Here is a 22,683-nt window from a genome sequence, read left to right on the forward strand (position 1 = left end):
TGGATATTCATACCTATGAAACAAGGAGTGGTGATCATGGCCTTGGTGCCTCCTCCACCAGTTAATACATAACACAGAAACTAGACCAGGATAGGAGGCTCTAAGCCAAATCTCATGCTAGCCTATTGGGGTCAGGAAAAAATGAGGAACATAACATGATAGGATGTGTAAAAATAGAACAGGTAATGAATGCATCAGTAGAACAAAAAATATATTTGAGGTCAATGGGTGATAAAGGAACTATTAAAATAACCAGAGAAATATTTCACAGTAGACCTCCTAAAATTAAGCTAATAAATATAGGGGTACCTGGCTGGCTGTTGGTGGCATATGTGGCTCTTGATCTCAGGGTCATGAGTTCGAGCCCCACATTGGGTATGGACATTAAGGAAGAAAGGAAAAAGGAAGAAACGAAGGAAAGAAGAAAGAAAGGGAGAAAGGAAGGAAGGGAGGTAGGAAGGGAAGGAGGAAGGAAGGAAAAAAGAAAGACATTTTGTTTTTAAAAATATCTAATAAAGGTAAATCATACATTAGAAGTCAAATTGTTTTGCTATTGATTAAGGAAAACTTCAACTTTTAAATTTTTATTTATTTTTAAGTTTTTATTTATTTACTTGACAGAGAGAGAGCACACAAGCAGGGGGAGTGGCAGGCAGAGGGAGAAGCAGACACCCCACTGAGCAGTGAGCCTGATGAAGGGCTTGATCCCATGACCCTGAGAAGGTGATCTGAGCTGAAACCAAGTGTTGGACACATAACAGACTACACCACCCAGGCACCCTGACATCTTCAACTTTTAATATTTGCAGGCTGTGTTCCTAGACTCCCAGTGAAGCTTTACTTCCACATTTAACAAGATCACAGTGACTTGGCAAAACCTCAAAGCATGGGCTCTCATGTCTCCCCTGAGCACACAGTGTTCATCTACTACGTTAAAGAAAGTAACCAAAAAGGAACATTCTGAACACAAAAGAAAAAGGAAGATAGTTCTCTGGTTTTCCCACAACTGAAGTCATTCAGCCCCGCCGTATACTAGAAACTTAAGGTCTGCAACTTTATGAAATGTCCTTTGTCAAATAGTTTGTAACTTTTTATGTAAAAAATGTGGATAACCCTACCCCCAAATGTTCCTTTCCTGGATCTTTGTGAAGATAGCCTGAGCAGAAGCTTGGCTGGGCTTGGGCTCCAACAAAACTCTCTTCTTCTTCCTTTTTTTTTTTTTTTTTTAAGGCATTCTAGAAGGGTTGTTCTCTTGGCACTGGCAATACAAACACGAAGTAAATGGTGTCAGGATGTCCTCATCTCCTCTGTCCCCATGGATGAGATCTCAGTCCAACAGCTGCTGAGGGGCCTGCCGGGGTTTGTCCAAAGAGGAAGAAGAAGTAACTACGGCAAGGGGGCATGTAGACGGCAAACATGGAGTTTGTGAGGACCAGCCGGCAGTGTTGGGTCTGGGCAAGCCTACCATTTGCTCATCTGAAATCGCGACCTGAAAGCCACGGATCCTGGGGAGTAAGGGCAGCTCTTTCACGAGCAGTGGCCAAAGCCATGCTGCGGCTCCCGGCAGATTCTCTCACCCATCAACACCACCCCCCTTGTTCTCTAGCAACTTGCGCTGAGCTTGGTCACAAGGGACATTTACTTCTGCACAGGCCGCACCTGCTCCCCCAATGCCAACTCATGTAAAGGCACATCTCAGCTAAAGCTGAACTTCATTCCTTTCATCTCCCTTTACAGGACTGTGATTAATTGATCATTGGTTTGGATTAGGTCTTCATGGTTTATGAGAAGACATCCAATGGGCTTATGAAATGCACAAATACAGTGTGTGGTGTACATTAATTTGCCTCCCCAAATAAAACAATCTTCAGCAGGAATATGTACATTTGTGTTTAGGGCCCAGGATTACTCGGATGCCCTGTGCCATCAGCTGCATCAGTGGCCTGCCCTCACTCAACACTTTCTCTGTAAATTGTTTTCTGGCTGGTGTGAACTGGGAGGCCCATTCATGTACCGGGCATGCTCCTTAGGCCAGCCAAGGGCAATCAGACCCTCCATGCCTGCGGAGCCTGGACCGTCCCCAGGCATCTGCATAACCTCCTGGACAAGGGATTCCCACCCCGCTCCCCCCAAAAAATCTTTCTGTGGTGGCACCTTTAAAATGGTGACAGTCCCATCTGATCCATGTTGTTGCAAATGGCAACAAGATTTCAATTCTTTTAGCAAACTCAACACCCAAAGAACAAATAATCCAATCAAGAAATGGGCAGAGGACATGAACAGACATTTCTGCAAAGAAGACATCCAGATGGCCAACAGACACATGAAAAAGTGCTCCATATCACTCGGCATCAGGGAAATACAAATCAAAACCACAATGAGATATCACCTCACACCAGTCAGAATGGCTAAAATCAACAAGTCAGGAAATGACAGATGCTGGCGAGGATGCGGAGAAAGGGGAACCCTCCTACACTGTTGGTGGGAATGCAAGCTGGTACAGCCACTCTGGAAAACAACATGGAGGTTCCTCAAAGTGTTGAAAATGGAACTGCCCTATGACCCAGCAATTGCACTACTGGGTATTTACCCTAAAGATACAAACGTAGTGATCCAAAGGGGCACGTGCACCCGAATGTTTATAGCAGCAATGTTCACAATAGCCAAACTATGGAAAGAACCTAGATGTCCATCAGCAGATGAATGGATCAAGAAGATGTAGTATATATACACAATGGAATACTATGCAGCCATCAAAAGAAATGAAATCTTGCCATTTGCGACAACATGGATGGAACTAGAGCGTATCATGCTTAGCGAAATAAGTCAAGCAGAGAAAGACAACTATCATATGATCTCTCTGATATGAGGAAGTGGTGATGCAACATGGGGGCTTAAGTGGGTAGAAGAAGAATCAATGAAACAAGATGGGATTGGGAGGGAGACAAACCATAAGTGACTCTTAATCTCACAAAACAAACTGAGGGTTGCTGGGGGGAGGGGGCTTGGGAGAAGGGGGTGGGATTATGGACATTGGGGAGGGTATGTGCTTTGGTGAGTGCTGTGAAGTGTGTAAACCTGATGATTCACAGACCTGTACCCCTGGGGATAAAAATATATGTTTATAAAAAAATAAAAAACTAAAAATAAAAAAAATAAAAATAAAAAGATTTTATGTATTTATTTATTTGAGAGAGAATGGGGGAGGGGCAAGGAGAGAGAGAGACTCTGAAGCAGACTCCTCGCTGAGCTTGGAGCTCAACCCCACGACCCTGAGACCACGACCCAAGCCAGAATCAAGAGTGAGACACTCTGAGTCTCACAGGTGCCCCTAGACTCTCAGGTGTCTTTTCGTGAAGGACCCCCAGAGCAGCCCACGAGGCTCCACCCTGGCCAAGTGGTCCAGATTCTTCCTGCAGAGTCTTCTGACAAAGATGGAACATCTGTGTAGATCAGGGCTAAGAATCAGGCAGGTAGCGTGGACAACCGAGAACCCACTCGGAGTCCTAGATTCTCCATGCACTTCCCCAGTTCCAAAATCCTGCCGGCCCCGTCCCACATAGCCTGCCTATGAGCGACACACATCCCGTTACCCGGATCTGGGCAGCCAAGGCCCTCAGCCTGCGGAACTCAGGCAGTCCCGGCCCTCTGTAGAGGCTCCGTGGCAGAGTAGCCCACTCACTGAATGTCTTCCTAAAGCAGCAGAGAGAGAGCACACATGCAAGAGTGAGCGAGGGTACCATCAGGGGCAGAGGGATGTGGGACTCGATCCCAGAACCCTGGGATCATGACCTGAGCTGAAGGCAGATGCTCAACTGACTGAGCTGCCCAGGAGCCCCTAAAGCAACAGCTTTAAAGGGCCAGCGCTCAGGCCCCAGGTGGCCTGACTGCCAAATGAGGGTCCCAGGTTTCTGTTGCAATCAAGTTGCTAGGAGTCTCTGAGGTGCTCTCGGAATGCAGTGCTGGTCAGGGAGGCCAGATTCCCCCAGCTCTGCCTCCCACCCTATTCTAGATCCCCGGCTGTCCTAACCTGTGCAAACTGTGCGTGCACAGCCCACCCTGTGTCATTGGGCTTGGGCTGCAGAGGACTCTACCCGCCTGGTGGGCTACACCTGGACCCCAACCATCTGTTTGGCCTCATGGTAGAGGGAGCCTTTCTGTCGTCTTTCTGAGACGACAGCTTTAAACTGGTGACAGTTGGTCCCCATATGAACTGGCTGCTTGAGGGGATCCCAGGCTTCTCCAGCATTCAAGGCTCCCAGGTGTCCCTTATTGGAGGGTACCCCAGCCATCCTGCCCAGCCTCACCGTGGCAAGGCAGTCCAGATTCCTCCACCACTGCCTCAGGGGAATATTCACATTTGTGTAGGTTAAGCCTTAGGATTAATCGGATGCCGTGTTCTCCCAATACCCACTCTTGTGACCTGGCCTCACCCGACATGGCCCTCTCCCAGGTCACCCGCTCTCCAGGCCTGCAAGGCCCGCTCATGTGCAGTCCGCACTCTGTCAGCATTTCTCTGGCTGCTGAGGCCCTCTGGCCTCTGTTGCTCAGGCAGGATGCCCACCATCCGAACAGACTTTACAGTGGAAGAAGCCACCTTCAGCAACCACTCTGAGCCCACAGCTGCAAATGGTGCCAGTGCGTATGTGGACCTGCTGTCTGATGCGGTTCCAAGCTTCTCTACAACCCAGGGTTCTCAGGTGTCCCCAAATGGAAAATAGACTTTCCTGCCAGCCTGGGCCCTGCCTGGCCCCGCTGAGAAAACTCCAGCTCTGCTTTCGAGGGAAATATTCCAGCATGGGTGGATAGGCCTTGTGCGTCAGGCCTCTGCCTTCTACCCCCCACAGCCTCCTCCTCTGACCTGGCCTCACCCAGCCCTGCCCTGCCTCAGATCCCCGGCCCCACTGACTTCCATACACACACAGCATACATCCGGGAAGTTGACCTCAGGCTGACCTGGTCCTGAGAGCTTATGAAACTACCACAAGGCCCCAACTTAGGGGGAAATTGCTTCAAGCAAACAGCTACAAATGAGAGACAGTGAATCTCAACATGCACTTGCCGCCTGATGAGGTCACAGGCTTCACAAGTAAACAGGCCTCCTGGCTGTCTCCCCGTCAAGAGCTTCTCTGTCCTGCCTACCCAGCCCCTCCTTCACGAGGCAGCTGTAAAACCTCCATATCGGCCTTTGGTAGGTAAGCCATGTGATTAGACCAACATTCTGGACCCCTATCAGCCCTCTCCTGGACCTCGGCCTCTCCTGATGCCTGCTCTGTTCCAGGTTCCAGGCAAGTCTCACCTGCACGTCCCCTCAGCCACCACTGGGTAGCCAGGGCTCCCCAGGCCTGCGGAGCTAGGACCCAGGCCCAATCACCTGCATTGCCTCAGGGTGGAGGTAGACCACCCCCCATGAAAATGGAGGGGACTGAAATGGGCTACCGTCAGGCCCCTGGAGGACCGGCTGCCGATTGGGCCCAGGCTACAGTGGCCACCAAGCTCCCAGATGTCTCTTATTGGCAGATGCCCCAGTCAGCCCACCAGATCCAGCCCTGGTAAGGCAGCCCAGATGAGCCCAGCTCTGCTTTCAGGGGACTATACCTGTTTGTATAGCTTAGGGATCAGGGTCAGGAAGATGCCAGTTATCCGCCATAACGTCCAGGCCTGTCCCATCATTGCACTGTTTCAAGACACCTGGCTATCTGACCTTCAAGGTTTTTTTTTTTTTTTTTTTTAAAGATTTTATTTATTTATTTGAAATATGACAGAGAGATTACAAGTAGGCAGAGAGGCAGGCAGAGAGAGAGAGGAGGAAGCAGGCTCCCTGCTGAGCAGAGAGCCCGATGCGGGACTCGATCCAAGGACCCTGAGATCATGACCTGAGCCGAAAGCAGCGGCCTAACCCACTGAGCCACCCAGGCGTCCCCTGACCTTCAAGGTTTACTCACATGCAGTCTAACGTCTTTCAGCTGGCCTTGGCCTACAGGGCCGCTCCAGGCCTGCGGAGTTCCACCCCGACCTCAACCACCGGCTTGGCCTCAGGGTGCAGAAAGCCCACCACCCGAAAATCTTCGAGTGGCACCAGCTTTACACCAGCCGCAGTCAGTACCTGTCTAGACTGGCTGGCTGAGGAGGTGAGGCTCCCACAGCAAGTAGGGCCCCCAGGCGGCTCTGACTGGAAGGTACCCCAGCCCTCCTGCCTTGCCACCTGGGCCCGCAGCACACATCCCTCCAGCTCGGCCTCCGGAGGGAACAGACACATTTGTGTAGAGTGGGACTTGGAATTAGGTGGACGCCAGGTACTACCAATAACCTGGACCTGTGACCAAGCCTCTCCCAATACTCGCCCTGCTCCAGGACCTGGGCCAGCCTGCGCTGTGTGTCCCGTGCATGCACCGTCCAAATCCGTCAGCCACTCTCTGGTAAGCAGGGGTCTCCACGCCGGTAGAGTAGGGCCCATCTCCAACCGCGTGCATAGCCACAAGGATGTTGAGAACCCACCCCCCAGGCCTCACTGAGGCAGCCGCTGAGATGGGTGAAAATCAATGTCATGTAGCCTGACCGTCCGCACGGGGCCCTGGCTTCAGCAGCAGGCCGGGCTCCCAGCTGTTCCTCTTTGGAGGCGACCCCGGCTTGTACAACCCACTCCGGCCAGGCAGCTCGGGTGACCCGGGTTAGGTCTTCAGTAGGAACATGCACGTTTGTGTAGGTTAGGGCTGAGCACCGGGCAGTTGCCCTGTCACCCCAGGAGCCCACCCCAGGTCTCTTGCCCTGTTCAGAGCCTTAGCTACCCTGATCTGCACCATCCGCGTACGTGCCGTGTGCACCTGTAAGACGCCCGGCAGCCCAGCCCTGTGAGCCTGTGCACCCCCGCCCGGCCTCACTCACCATCGCTCTGGGGTGGCTGCGGCAAGAAAATGGGTAACAGTCGGTCCCCGTTTGGTCTTGCTGCCTGACGGGGTCCCCGGCTTCACAGGTGACTCCTAATGGACCGATACCCTGTCCTGCCTGGCCTGCCTCTTCCTCACAAGGGAGTCAACAGCCTCCAGCTGTGACTTAAGGCGGGCCAGGGGGCCATACTCCACAGTGGTAGGTAAGCCTTGCCCTAAGGCCGAAGTTCCGACCCCTAAGAGCCCTCTCTTGTGACCCGGCCTCTCCTGACAGGTGCCCTGTCCCAGGTCCCTCACAACAATCTACTCATCCTGGAGATGCACATTTCATATCCCATCAGCCGCCCTTGGGCGGTCAGGGGCCCCCACACCTGTGGAGCTACAACCCGTCCCCAACTACTTGCTCAGCCTCAAGGATGGAAGGGGCCCACCGCCCCCCTCAGGACATTGCTCTGTGGTGGCTACTGAAATGAGCGACAGTCAGGGCCCACATGGACTTCCTGTGACGCCCACATGGACTTCCTGTGACGCCCACATGGACTTCTGTGACTCCCACATGGACTTCCTGTGACACCCACATGGACTTCCTGTCTGCTGGCTCCCGGGCTTCTGCAGCAGCTGGGGCTCCCAGGTGGCTCTTAGTGGAGGCTACTCGGCCCGTTTGGTGGTTCCGACCCGACAAGGCATTACAGATGATGCCAGGGAGGCATTCCGCGGGAATAGGGACATCTGCATCTGTTAGGCTGTGGAGTCAGGCAGTTGCTTTGTAACCCCAAGAGCTCTGAATACCTGAATTCTCCTCGCCCTGCCGGTTCACTGGCTACACCGACCACTGCGATCCACACACGTGCACACTTACACTGTCAGGGGTCTTGGGCAGCCTTGGTGCTCCAGGCCTGGGAGCTTAGGCTGGGCCCCCACTAATTGCATCGCGTCTCGGGCGTCAGGAGCCCGCCCTCCAAAATCTTTCTGACTTGGGGCACCACACTGGCCACAGTAAGCCCCTATGTGCAATTTATTATGCCTTTTGGGTCCTGTGTGGACCCATTGTCAAGGTTCACAGGTGTCCCTTAGTGAAGGACGCCAAGCCATCCCGCACCCCCCTGCCACACCCTGGTAAAACTGTCCAGATTCGTCGAGCTCCGCCTTCAGGGGTCAGACTGGTCCCCAACCACGTATATAACGTCCTGGGTGTAGGGAGACCACCCTTTGAAAATCCTTGTGAGGCAGCAGCTTTATCCTAGCAACATTCTGTCCTCATTCATGCTGGCTGCAGAATGGAGTCTCTGGATTTTCCAGTTATCAAGGCTCCACGTGGCTCTCAGTGAAGGAGACCCCCAGTGGGTGGGCCAGGACCAATCCTGGAAGGGCAGTCCAGATTCCTATAGTTTCATCTTCAAGGGAAGTACGCCCATGTGTGTATGTTAGAGCTTGGAAGTAGGAAGAGACCACGGACTCCCAAGAGTCAGCTCTGGCCACTTGATTCCCCTGATCTTGCCTAGTCCCAGCTCTTGGTTTTGCTGATCTGTATGATCTGTGTGTGTGCGGTGTCCAGCCCATCAGCCCCCCGTCCGCATCACGGGCCTCCGGGAGCCATGGCCCAGGCCAGCCACCATCATGTAGTGTCAGGTGTGGAGTGAGGCCGCCCCCCATTCTGTGCTCTGAGGCAGCTGCTGAAACGGGTGAGCCTGTCCCTTTCGGACTTCCTGCCGGCTGGGGCCCCAGCCTTCTGCAGCAATCAGGCTCCAGGTGTCTCTTACTGGAGGATATGTGGGCCAACCGCATTTTCCACTCCCTGCCCTCCACAGCCCTGACAAAGCAGCCCAGAATCCTCAGTGTGGCCTTTGCAGAGAATATATACATCTGTGTAGGTTAGGGCTTAGAATCAGGCAGATGACTTAGACCCACGGTGGCCCGCTGCCGCACCTGGACTATCCTTACACTTACCCTGTGCAAGTGCCCGGTGACCTTGACTGCTGTAAACTGTGCGTGCACAGTATGTGCCCTGCCATCCAAACTTGGGCAGCCAGAACTCTCCAGAACTGTGGAGCTCAGGTTCATCCCTAGTCATCCGCATGGCCTGAAGTGTGGAGGGAGCCCACCTAAAAATCACTCTGAGGCATCAGCTAAAATGTGTGGCAGTCCCCATGTGGACTGGCTGGCTGTCGGGTCCTGGGCCTCTGCTGTGATCAAGGCTCCCATTGTCTCTTACTGGAAGATACCCTAACCAGGCCTTGAAATCCAGCCTAGGCAAGGCAATCTACACTCCTCCAGCTTTGCCTTCGGGGGAAATATTCACATTAGATGCCACCAATCCCCAAGAGACCCTCATTGAGATCTTGCTCTTCTGACACTGCCCAGTTCCAGTGACCCTGGCCGCCCTAATGAGCACAGACCCTATCAGCAGTCCTTCCCAACCACCTGCACAGCCCCTGGGCAGAGGAGAGTGGCCCCTCGGAATCTTTCAGAGGTGACAGCTTTAAACTGGCAACAGTCCCCATGTGGACTGGATGCCTACTGGTATCCTGGGTGTCTCTCAGTGAAAGCCATCCCAGCCAGTGTGCCCACCCCACCTTGGCAAGGCTGTCGAGGGTCCTCCAGCTGTGCCCACAGGGCAGTATATATGTGAGCGTAGATAAAGGCTCAGAATTAGGCAGAGGCTTTGTGCTCTCAACAACCCACTCTGGGAGCAGCCATCACCCGGCACTGCGAGGAGCCCTCGTGAAGTCCGTTCACACCCCTGCAGCCTGCCTGGGGCAGTGGAGACCCTCCAGCTCTGCAGAATGCCTACTGTTCTTTAACCATCTGTATGGACTCCATGGTGGAGGAAGCCTGCTCCCTAAAAATCTTTCTTAGCCGTTTGGTTCATACTGGAGAAAGTCCCCATTTGCTAGCTGCCTGATGTGGTGTCCAGTTTCTCCAGCAAAGCTCCCAGCTGTCTCTTTGCAAAGGCTAACCCTACCAACAGCCCTCCTTGGCAAGGCAGGACTGAGTCCTCCAGCCTTATCTTCAGGGGAACTACTGAATTGCAATTGTGTAGCTTAAGGACTTAGAATTAGGCAGATGCCATAGTGTCCCAAGAGCCTGCATTTTAGACCCGGCCTCTCCCAACACTCGCGAGTGGCAAGTTCCGTGGTTTCCTTGACCCGCACAGCCCATACACGCACAGCACAAGCTGCTGGCCAGTCTTGGGCAACTAGAGCTCCTGGGCCTGTGGCGTTCAGGCCCATCCCCCACCAGCAGCCCTAACTTGATGTAACATCAAGTCCTTGTTTTGACTGCTTGATGGAATCCAGGGCTTATCAGGAATCTAAGCTTCCAGGAGTCTCTTGGAGGATCTCCCCGCTAGCTTGCCTGGCCCTGCCCTGGCAAGATGGTTCAGATTCCTCCAGCTTTGCCTTCGGGGGAATATGCGTATCTGTCGAGGTTAGGTCTTGAAATAAGGCAAATGCTGTGGATGCAAATGCCCCATGGCCAGTGGGAGCCCACCTACAAAAATCGTTGAGGCTGCCACTTAAAAGGGGCAACAGTCAGGAGCACCTGGGTGGCTCAGTGGGTTAAAGCCTCTGCCTTCGGCTCAGGTCATGATCCCAGAGTCCTGGGATCGAACCCTGCGTCAGGCTCTCTGCTCAGCAGGGAGCCTGCTTCCTCCTCTCTCTCTGCCTGCCTCTCTGCTTACCTGTGATCTCCGTCTTTCACAAAAAAAAAAAAACAAAAAAAACAAAAAAAAAACCCTGGCAACAGTCATTCCCCGTTGTGGTGGGCTGCCTGATGTGGTCCCAGGCTTCTCCAGAAATCAAGCCCCTTGGGTGTCTGTAATCAGAACATACCCAGGCCAGCTCTGCAGGTTCAACAGGGTCATGAGCTGGAGGGGGATAGGTCCCAGGCTTGCTGAGCCTTACCACAAAGCTTGGAGGCTTTCAAAGGAAATATATTTAAACTATTTTATTAATTTTTAAAAAATACAAGTAGAAACAATAGCGTTATTACTTAGGGATAGGAAGTCCCTGGAACTTCTCTGCCAATCTTTGAAAACGAACTGGGAAATTTAAATTTACCACAAAGGTGAAAAACCTCCAAAGTTCCGAGACAGTGTCTAATTCTACACCAGTTTCTTCTAGAAGTCTGGTATCACTCAAGAAGTAATTCGTCTTAATGCAGAATGTAATTAGAGTTTTTCTGTGATAATAATTAAACAGTGATGTATGGTATCATGTATGGTATCAGATGCCCACAAGTCCCTGTTCTAAGTCAAAAAAACAGACTCCAAAAGTAATAAAAGATTAACTACCAGATACACAAAAGAAAATATGGAAACTTGAAAAACAAAACAACTGAATAAAAATTAACTTAAGAGGACATTAGATAATAAATTTTAATTATTTCACATTTAAAAAATATAAAGTTTTGTTTTAAAAATAATCATTTTATTCATGAACAGAGCCAAAAGTAATATACTGCTTCTTTTTAAAAAGTATGTTTTGAAATAGTAGATAGAAAACTGACAATAGTTTTAGTTGATTGCACTTATACAAGGAAGGAAAAGTGTTTTTTTAACAAAGCCTGAACATTTAAAAAAAAAAAGTGCCATTTTAAAAGCTTTTGCTAAATTATATTGAAAGGAAGTGATGAAAAACCATATTCAACTGAATGAAGAAACAAAAATTTTTGTTTCATTGGTGATTCGAATCACTGATAGAGGAAATAGTTATACACATTTCATACTGGTTCATCATAGATCTGAGGTAGCACAGGTCAGCAGGCCAACAGAACAATTCTACAAGGCACCATTGGTTTTGTGTGACAGAACACTAGCTGGCACCTGAGATCTAGAAATACAGAAAAAATTCAAACGTGGTATATAAATTTTTCTTCAATTTTCTCTGATTTTATATTGGATTGATACTGATATGATATTTACTTTGTCTTTTTGTTCAGGCAGGTCCTTCCTCAAATCTACTTGAGAGATTCCTTCACAAAGTTGCAAATGTAAATAGTTCTTTCAGGTATGTCCCTACACTCAACTGAACGCCACCTTAAGGCCCTGGTTAGAACAGATTTATATGTTTTTCCTATGACAGACATTTTCCAATAGGTTCCTCTCCCATGTCTCCGTAATCTCCTTTTCGGGATCAATAAAGATCCCTGTATCTTCCTAGTGTTTCAAAAACTCCTTCCATGTCTTAATCATGTGACTTCCTTCATGCTTTAAGCATCAAAATGCTTAAAGTCACATGATTAAAGGATGGAAGCATTCTGGAAACACTAGGAAGACCTATATACATACACACACATATATATTATATATACATACATATTCTGCTCTCACAACAGCAGAGGCCAAAACCTAGTTGCAATATTCCAAGATCATGGTAATAGTCCCCAGGTATGCCGTGTCATGGAACAGACCTTTCCTTAGGTCAAGATAATTTTATTAGAGTTCTGCCTTCAGAGCTGCAATGCCAATCAACTACTATCTCCATGAACACTGTTCTCAATCTTTCTTACTATCACAGAACACGGTTCAACAACTAATATTGGTCACTAAAACCTCTTAGAATCTATTTTACCATGTATGCTTCCTTTTACAAAGTATAACACCTCTTGCATTTCTTTAATTGTTAGCCTAATGGTATTTCTAACCATCTAGTCGAGAAATGAGCCGCATTATATAATGTTCCATCACTGTGCAACAAGTAAACAGCATGGTGCAGTTAGTTACTGTACCCATATAAAACCTACTGTTCAATTAGTTCCTAAAAATCTGTTCTGCTTAAATGGCACTCAAACTCTCATCCTAGACAATTATAAAATTCCATTCAGGGGAGACAGAAATGATGATCAACAGAAATTAACTACAGCATCAGAAATATGCTTACCAAATACTAACTTATACATTCTTCTTTTCATCTGTACGTCTTTATCTTTCATAAATAGCATGTCTGTACAATAAACCTATATTTCATCTTCTTCCAACTCATAAGATTTAATACATTCATTATTTTCCTATCTTCTAAGTTTTTTTTTTTTTCACTTAATCAGCAATTTTCAAATTTCGTTATCAGTGGAACTCTTTGTTCCAAGGAAGTCCTATGGAGGGGACTCCCACTATATAAAGTGGTCAAAAGCAGAACTGCTCTGATCAGTAGGGGAGGGCTGTCAGTAGACACAGCTTAGAAACCACTGCTCTAAAACATTCAAGAAGCTGAAGAAAAGATATCGTCCACTGGAACTTCTTCATTTCCATGATTATAAACAATCTCCCCCTTGTTTCCACTTTTTAGAAACATTTCTTAAGGACAGCTACTTTTACCTCAGCCCGTTCATGGGATAAAAAGCATAGAGTCTTACATATAGCTGAGTATTTGAATTCTTATTTCTTTTCAAACTATTCAAAAATGCAAATTAGTATAAGATGTAATCCCATGACTGGTTATTAAAATCAGTTTAAAATTATTTAAGATGTGATAGAAAAAAGTTTTTAATTACCATTGCTTCATAACTGTAATTGTTCTAGTCCAAGTCCAACACTAGCCAAAAGGCTCGTTATCAAGAAAACAAAAATCACTCTGTAGTCATTCTGAGCAGGTTTTATCTTCTCATGTAATGATTCTGTGGCTATATTTTTGGATTAAAAAAAAAAGCTTCAGTTATATATTCTATGCATATTTTAAACATGATTGGCTTGAAAGGCCAGGAAAAGAGGTCACGTTTTGTCAAACTTAGAAAGATAATACAAAAGTTTAAAAATGAAAAATTTTTTTTTCTAAAATAAGCTCCTTTGTGCTTGCCAGGCTTTTCATCAACCTCCTTCCACAGAAACAGGTTTTTAAACTGACTTTTTAATAAATCCGTGCCTTCCGAAACCCGACTCGGTGCTTAGCTTATAAAAAAACACCCCTGTTCTTCTATGTTCCTCACAGGCTGGACGGGCAGCACCAGGTGTGAAATGCGGCTCCAGAGCCCACTCAGCTTGTCCGAGTCCATGTGGTTGAAGGAGCGGGGAGTGTCGGAGTTGGTAAACCTGGCCCAGAGTAAATCTCTCACTTTTTCCTCAGTTTCCCTTGGGCCAACACTTGCTTCTAATGTTTCCTCCTCCAGGAGAACAGTCAGCACCAGGGCCACATCTTTGAAGGCGGCATTCTCATGGTCACAATACTTGTAGAAGATCAGGGTAGAGCCCGCGGGAAAGGATTCGAAGTGGTGTACCACAGCAGCCTTCTGGCCATTCTCGAATCCCGAGCTCAGCTCCATGTCAACCAATTGCTTGACCGTGTCACTGTCCTCCAAGGTTCTTCCAGCCCCGTCGATCTGAATGGCGGAGACTTTCTGGAAGGAGGTGTAGGCGTCTGCGACGAGGTGACTCAGGCACTTCAGGGTCTCTCTTCCCTCTTGAGCTGCTGTAAATATGACGGTGGCCGGCTCGGTGGGGTTCGAAGCATTGAGGTGCTTCTGGAGAAATTTACGTCCTCTCTGCCACAAGAAGGAGCTCTGGCCTGGGAATTTATCCTTCAATTGGCTAAACTGAGCCAAAAAGGCCTCTAAAGCTGGATTTTGGGGCACTTGCTGGGCTGGAGAGGAACGGTAGCTATTAACAAAACTTACCAAAACAATAGTCATAACCATGAAGCAAAGAAAGATGGAGCCTGTCAGAAAATAGGATAATAAAATACAAAATTAGAACATCAACCAGAAACAAAACATGTGGTAAACTGAAATGCATTAGAGATACTGTCAGATTTTACTAATTGTGGAGAGTTTCTTTTGCCTATATCCTCTAAAGTTTGAGATATTAAGGTCTACCAAAAATACTTACTCTCTAATTTCTTAAATTATTTGAAGGTAAAATATTTTTGTTAAAAGGTGAAAGTTAAGTTTATGTATTTGTTGCTATAACTAATGATGTGACTTGGAACTACTGGGACAGTCTTCCACCTTCTCGAAGTACCATTACCCACAATAAGCTAATTCGTTCTTTATGGGTCAAAATGTGGAAATGCCACTTGAGAAGTTAAAAAATACTCTGTAATAAAAAGCAATTTTAGTTTCTTATTTATGAAAATGGGAAAGTCAGCAAATTCCCCTTGATGTAGGGAGCTTTAACACTGTGTAGTGCCCCTCTGAAGTAGACATTTTCCTCTGCAGTTGTCTGTCTTCTATACAGCCTCAAGTCTCCAAGGAGAGACCTGCCCACGTGGCCTGGGGCTGCCTGCTCCAGCTGCACACTCTTCTATCATTATACTCTAACTCAGCTCTTTGTCTCTGTGCTCCATCGTACTTATCTTCTGTGTCCTTGTTTTGTTTGTCTCCAATGATGAAAGCACCATGAAGAAAGGTTCCTTCTTAGTTTTTATCATCTATGTATCCCTGTGTCTAACAACACTAGAGATATTTGGATTTTACCATTGGGACTTAGAATCTATTATGGTGTTGAGGATTTTTTTACACTGCTTTTAAAAATATTTTTGTTAGTAATTTGTTCCTGTGGTTCAGTCTTGTAAAAAAAAATAATAATGCAAATGTGGCTAGACAATTTAAAAATACAAACAACAACAACAAAGAAACAAACTGGTCATTGCCAAAGGGGAAGGAGCTTTGGGGAGGATGAAATGGGTGAAGGAGATTAAGAGGTACTACGTTCCAGTTATAAAATAAGTAAGCCATGGGAATGGAAGTACAGCATAGAGAATGTGGTCAATAATATTGTAATACACTAATCATGGTTACCAAATCTTAATGTGTGTAATTGTTGAATTATTATATAGTATATGTGAAAGGTGTTTAATATTATTTGTCAACTGTACTTAATTTAAAAATAAGAATATAAAAAAATAAACCAATATAATTCAACCTATGTAATCACTTCAGTTAAACATCTAAAGAATGCCTCAGTTCCATATTAAGAGGATACAGTTTTCTGGTGTTATGTGTCATAACACTAGATTACTTGCAACATCTTGTGATCAAATCACTTGTTTAAAGATATTGCAAACTCGGTCTTAACTTAAGATTAGTAACTAAATATTGGCAGGTTCATAGAATTTGCATGTAAACAGAAGACTAAAAGAAGGGTAGAAGGAGTAATTTTAGTGTGTCATTCACTTGTACAAAAGATTTCACATCTTATTAAGCCTTTTGAAGAAGACAGACTTCTCAAAACTTGTTAATAGAGCAAGATATGCTTAAGTTGCTGGATACAAAATCAATGTGCAGAAATCTGGTGCATTTGTATACACTAATAATGAGGCCGCAGAAAGAGAAATCAAGAAAACAATCCCACTTGCACACCAAAAATAATAAGATACTTTGGAATAAACCTAACCAATGAGGTGAAAGACCTGTACTCTGAAAACTAAGGAACACTGATGAAAGAAAGTGAAGATGGCACCAAGAAATGGAAAGACATTTCATGCTCATGGACTGGAAGAACAAATATTATTAAAATGGCCAAATGCCCACAACAATCTACAGATTTAATGCAATCCCTATCATAACATCAACAGTATTTTTCACAGAACTAGAACAAATAATCCTAAAATATGTATGGAACCACAAAAGGTCCCAAAGAGCCAAAGCAATTTTGAAAAAGAAAAGCAAAGCTGGAGGTATTACCATTCCAGACTTGCAGGTATATTACGAAGTGGTAGTGATCAAACAGGACGGTACTGGCACGAAAACAGCCACGCAGATCAATGGAGCAGAACCAAAAACCCAGATATAAACCCATGCTTATATGGTCAATTAGTCTTCGACAAAGAGGAAAGAAAATCCAATGGGGGAAAAAGATGATTTCTCCAACAAATGGTGATGGGAAAACTGGACAGCTACATGCAAAAGAATGAAACTAAATCGCTTTCTTACACCATACACAAAATCAAATTCAAAATGGATTAAAGACCTAAATATGAGACCTGAAACCATAAAATCATAAAATCCTAGAAAAGAACACAGGAAAGTAAGACCTCTGACATCAACCATAGCCACACTTTTCTAGGTATGTCTCCTGATGCAAAGGATATAAAAGCAAAAATAAACTATTGGGACTACAACAAAATAAAAAGGGTTTGCACGGCAAAGGAAACAATCAACAAAACTAAAAGGCAACCTACCTAATGGGAGAAGGTATCTGCCAATGACATGTCCCATAAAGGATTAGTATCAAAAATTTATAAAGGGCTTACACCAATCAATACCCAATAAACAAATAATCAAATTAAACAGTGGGCAGAAGAAATGAAGAGACATTTCTCCAAAGAAGACATCCAGATGGCCAACACACCCATGAAAAGATGTTCAACATCATTCCTCATCAGAGAAATGCAAATCAAAAGTACAAATAGGTATCACCTTACACCTGTTAGAACGGCAAAGGTCAACAACATAAGAAACAACAGGAAAAGATGGCGAAGAGGCGGAGAAAGGGGAAGGGTCTTACACTGTTGCTGGGACTGTCCGCTCCAGTGGTGCAGCATCCTCAAAAGTTAAAAACAGAGCTACCCTACTACTCAGCAACTGTGCTACTAGGTATTGACACAAAAAATACAAAAACACTAACTCAAAAAGATACACGCACCCCTATGTTTACTGCAGCATTGCCTACCACAGCCAAATTACGGAAGCAGCCTGAGTGTCCAGCAGCAGAGGAGTGGATAAAGATGTGGAGTGCGTGCATATGTACACACACATAATGGAATATTATTCAACCAAAAAAAAATGAAATCTCATCATTTGCAACAACATGGATGGAGAGAGAAAGTATAAGGCTAAATGGAGTCAGTCAGAAAAAGGCAAATACCATGTGATTTCAGTCATATGTGGAATTTAAGAAACGAGACAAATGAGCAAGGAAGAAAAGAAGAGACAAACCAAAATCACAGACTCTATAGAGAGAACAAACTGATGGTCATCAGAGGGGAGAGGTGGGGGGATGGGCACACAGGTGACGGGGATTAAGGAGGGCATGTGCCGTGACGCGCACCGAGTGATGGATGGAGTTGCGGAATCACTAGCCTGTACACCTGAGACTAACAGAACACTGTAAGTTAACTGTACTGGAATTGAGACAAAACAGAATAACACACTATAAAACAATGTTAAAACTGTTGGAATCTGTTAGTTTTCTAGTTCGAGTTTTCTCCTTTTCTCTGAGGATTTCTGAATGTGAATCAACACAACAACAAGACCAATTTTTTTTTTCTCCTACCATAACTCAAAAGATCCTTTTTATCCATCTTTTTTATAGTATCCGGTGCATTCTCTTTGTTTTCTTCCAACTCTTGTGTTTCTTGCTGATGACTCTCAGCCTCTGGGGAGAAAAGGAATATTATTTGCAGAAAATATACTAATGGGGTATCATATACTTTAAAACTCTTACCAAACCAAATTGTTAGATTGAGAGGTTTTCTGTACTTTGTAAAATCTTATACAAAGCTAACTTTTTCCTGTCTTTTCCTTAAGGCTATTACTTTCACTCTACTTAGAAGAATAAAATCAAGGGCTGTAAATTCATGTAGGGTTACTGTTGCTACAGTCACTATTCCTCACTGGTCCTCATGTCAAGGACAAAGAAACAAGCATCCTAATATTACAGCCAAGCTTATCTACAATGTGTCTCGAGAAAATGTTCAAAATTAAAAAGGGATTTAAGAAGTGTTAGCTGCGGGCACCTGGCTAGCTCAGTTGGGAGAGCATGCAGCCCTTGATCTCAGGGTCATGAGTTCAAGCCCTACACTGGGTATAGTAGAGCTTACTCAAATAAATAAAGCATAAATAAATAAATAAATAAAACACTTTAAAAAATTAAGTGTTAGCTAAACACAAGACTCATTATCACAGAGCAATGGTACTCTAACTCCAGGGTTCAAGTCATGTGGCAAGACTCCAGGTACACAAAAACAGAGACTCTTTTAAGTTTAGAGATAGAAGAGATTACTGTACAGCTACAAAACAGCTTACAAAAGCAAGTTTGAACTTCTTAGTGAAGGAAGTAAATAAAGCAAGGAATACAAAGTAAAGAAAATTGGTGAATTACATAAAAATGTAGGTGTGGGGTGAGATAGCAATCTTAAAATGTGAAAAGGAGGGCAGTATTTTGTAGCCCTCTCGGTCACTCTACAGCCGAGATGTGTGCTTACGGTATACTCCATTAACATAAAGAAATAAGATCATCTCCACCTATAAAGGGTCGTGTATTTAGTCAAAGCCCACCCCAAAAAATGGACTTTAAAATATCATATCACAGACTATAAAAGGATCTTTACTGATCCCCTCCTGTAGCCCCACCTTACGCATCATGGCAAAAGGTCTAGCAATGTTAAGGGCTTTGCCCAAGGTCACATAAAGAGATATGGCTAAGCTGAGATTAGAACAAGGCTTCTCATCTGCTAGGTCAGCTCATTCCATTATATATATATATATATATACATGTATATATATATATATATAATATTAAGTTGCTTCCCATACATAGCCTGCATTTTTAAAACAATATTTTCTTCCTCTACTCAGTGAACCTGCATACTGGTGAAAATCTGATGGAAGATTAATAGTTCATACAAGTCACATTCATTCATTTATGTAACAACTATTCATAAAGTTGCTTCTCTGTGCCCAGTGCCACAGAAACACAATGAATGACAAAGACATAGTCCTTGCCTTCACTGAAGTTACAAACTATCCTAATGATTAGTGAATGAAACATATTATATTATTTGAGATCTGTCACTGACTTATTGTGAAACATGAATTTCCAGTCCTTAGTCGAGTCCCTGAGGAACAGAATGTCTTACATTTTATATTCCTTTGCACTTGGCAAATAGGCGTTTTAGACTTAGCTCTTCTGTGTACTTACGAAATACAAATCTGTCCATGCAATTATAGACAGTGAGAGCTAGGAGAGACCAGCTTTTGGATAGCTCTTTTCCAACTTTTTCATACTACAAATAGGAAACTGAAGTACCAAGGAGTTAAGAGACCTGCCCAGGGTCACCCAGGTTAGCAAGTGGTAGGGCCACAACTAAAACTCATGTCTCCTTTGTGTTCCAGTTAAGGACTTAGCTGCTGCAACTATTATCCTCATAGAAGATAGGATGTTTACTCTCCTTAATATACAAGTGGGGGAAATCATATAGAGAGAAATTAACTGACCTGCTCAAAGTCCTATAAAATATGACTGAGTTAAGGGCACTGGACCATTGATGCTGGTTTTTAAATATACCCATCTCTTGATTTATGTAGCATTTAGTTTCAAAAAAAAAAAATTTAAAAATGTTAAGTAAAACTGTGTTCCTAAAATAAAAAAATAAATAAAAGCCAGAGGTGACGTTTTAAAAAGTCAATCTCTTTTTAAAAATCATACTACATTACTACAAACAGTAGTAAATAAAAATAGTTTGAGGGCATCTGGTGGCTCAGTCAATTAAGCGCCTGCTTGGGCTCAGGTCATGATCCCAGGGTCGTGGGATCTAGCCCCACATCAGGCTACCTGCTCAGCGGCGAGTCTGCCTCTTCCTCTGACCCTTCCTTCTCTCATGCTCTAAATCTCTCTCTCTCTCTAAAACAAATAAAAAAATTTTTTTAAAGTTTAAAAAGGCAGTTTATGTGTTGGAAGCTACTTAAGTAGTGCAATGAGCTAGTCAACGAGATGAGAAACCTCACTATAATCTCAGCTCAGCCGTGTCTCTTTAAGTGGCCTTGATCCTATGAAGAGAAGTTCTCTAAAAAGTTCTCTAAAAAGAAGGCCCCTGACCTATGCTGTGTCCTCAGCAACAGAGCAAGACAAAACAGAAGTCCGATGGGCTTCCTCACCTGGTGCCAGCCGTCGCCTCCTCACGGAAGGCTGGCTCTCCGGCGCTACAGGGGAATGCTCAGGGCTTGGGGCACCCCGAGGGTCGGCGGCGGGTGGCTCCGGTGAAACTCCAGGTTCGCTGCTCACCTCCTCAGGCAGGGCTGCAGAGCCGCTCTGTAAGACTGCATCTTCTCTTTCTACCCTGTCACTTGGAGATCTGGTGGGTTCTGGTAGGTTCTGTTCTTCCTGAAAACTCTGGTTGTTCTCATGTTGTGTTTTAGCCTTTGGATAGTTCCCATAATTTGTCCCATCTGGACTGTCTGATTGATCATCTGTGTCTGCACTTCCTGTACCTATGGTTTCTACCCCTTGGTGGACGACGTCATTGAGACCAGAGGCAGAGTCTGGGGTCTGAGCTTCTTCAATGGTACTTTCGGGGACTGTGGTCTCCTGTGTCTGAGGACTTATTGATACGTCATTTTTCAAATCCTTTTGAGGGGCTATTGAGATAAAAATTTATAATTTTTATTGAAAAAAATTCCCTATTTTTTTGTAGTTTAACAAGGTCCCTGATTAATAATAAGGAATATGTGTATAGATTTGATGGTTTACAGGCACTCTTCCTAAACATTACTTCTCTTGATTTCTACTCAAGGTGGTTAAGACAGACTTACTATGTGTTAATAAATCTAATAATACTAATGTAGAACTATTTTGAATGACAGAACCAATTTTTGGTTTATTAAATACATCCTCTTCCCTAACAAAATAATGAACATAGGCAATAATCGTCAAGAACAATTAAAACCACTATGCAAAAAGCTGATGAGACATTTTATAATGAATGAACCAACTGATCAACCTTAACATCACAGAAAGAGGGAAAAAACAGACATCATTAACCTCCCAGGTCAGTGCAGTGGGAAGTGCACTATACCACCTATGAAGTATTCTTGCCAAATGAACTGGTATCTGATCAAGATTCTAGAGCTAATTACTGGCTTCCATGAAATATTTGGATAGAGGAACATATTAAATCATGCATCAAAAAATTAACATAATAATTACTATAATAATAAAATCAATTATTGATTAAATATTTTTAAAAAACATGCCTCAGACTTATAATCGGTAAAACCCCAAATGTGAGAAATTCAAAGGAACAAGAGACTTTGTTTCTTTCTTTTTTTTTTAAAAAGATTTTATTTATTTATTTGACAGACAGAGATCGCCAGTAGACAGAGAGGCAGGCAGAGAGAGAGGAGGAAGCAGGCTTCCCTGCTGAGCAGAGAGCCCGATGTGGGGCTCGTTCCCAGGACCCTGAGATCATGACCTGAGCCGAAGGCAGAGGCTTTAACCCACTGAGCCACCCAAGTGCCCCGAGACTTTGTTTCTTAAATAAAAGCAAGTAATAAAATTGGCAAGAAAAGGAAAAAATAAAAAAAGAAGGGTGACCTATTAAGAGAAACTTAAACAGAAGAAATATGTCAACCAAATGCGATGTGTGACCACCTGTTTAGATCTAGTGTTGAACACACTGTTGAAGAAATATTTATGAGATAAACAGGTAATCTGAATGCCAGATGTTTGGTGATACTAAGGAATTACTGTTCATCTTTCAAGTACAATATATTGTGATAATTTTTTTTAAAGATTTTATTCATTTACTTGAGAAAGAGAGCGAGAGTGAGTACAAGCTGGGGGAGCACCAGGCGAGACAGAGGGAGAAGCAGACTCCCTCCCCCCCGCCCCCCTCCCCACCGAGGAAGGGAGCGTGATATGGGGCTTGATCCCAGGATCCTGGACCATGATCTGAGCTGAAGGCAAATGTTCAAGTGACTGAGCCTCCCAGGCGCCCCGTGATAATTTTTTTAAAGCATCCTTTTTAGAGATAAGAATCGCATATTTAGGGGCACCTGGGTGGCTCAGTGGGTTAAGCCTCTGCCTTCGGCCCAGGTCATGATCTCAGGGTCCTGGGATCGAGTCCCACATCGGGCTCTCTGCTCAGAA

The 22,683-nt window shown here is 45.0% G+C and overlaps 1 protein-coding gene across 4 annotated transcripts in view; it reads right to left on the reverse strand.

Annotated features, from left to right (window-relative positions):
• Positions 1-11,292: 11,292 nt before the first annotated feature.
• Positions 11,293-22,683, reverse strand: part of LOC116576755 (torsin-1A-interacting protein 2-like) — a 43,140-nt gene continuing 31,749 nt past the window's right edge. For all 4 annotated transcript variants that reach the window (XM_032319261.1, XM_032319258.1, XM_032319260.1 and 1 more), the window contains exons 3-5: positions 20,694-21,173; positions 18,091-18,192; positions 11,293-14,533 (exon numbers count right to left, since the gene is read on the reverse strand). In XM_032319261.1, the coding sequence (XP_032175152.1) occupies positions 13,767-14,533; positions 18,091-18,192; positions 20,694-21,173 (1,349 nt within the window). In that variant the 3' untranslated portion in view covers positions 11,293-13,766. The remainder of the gene's footprint in view (positions 14,534-18,090; positions 18,193-20,693; positions 21,174-22,683) is intronic.

This window comes from Mustela erminea, chromosome 17, assembly GCF_009829155.1.
Source record: "Mustela erminea isolate mMusErm1 chromosome 17, mMusErm1.Pri, whole genome shotgun sequence".
Lineage (NCBI taxonomy): Eukaryota > Metazoa > Chordata > Mammalia > Carnivora > Mustelidae > Mustela > Mustela erminea.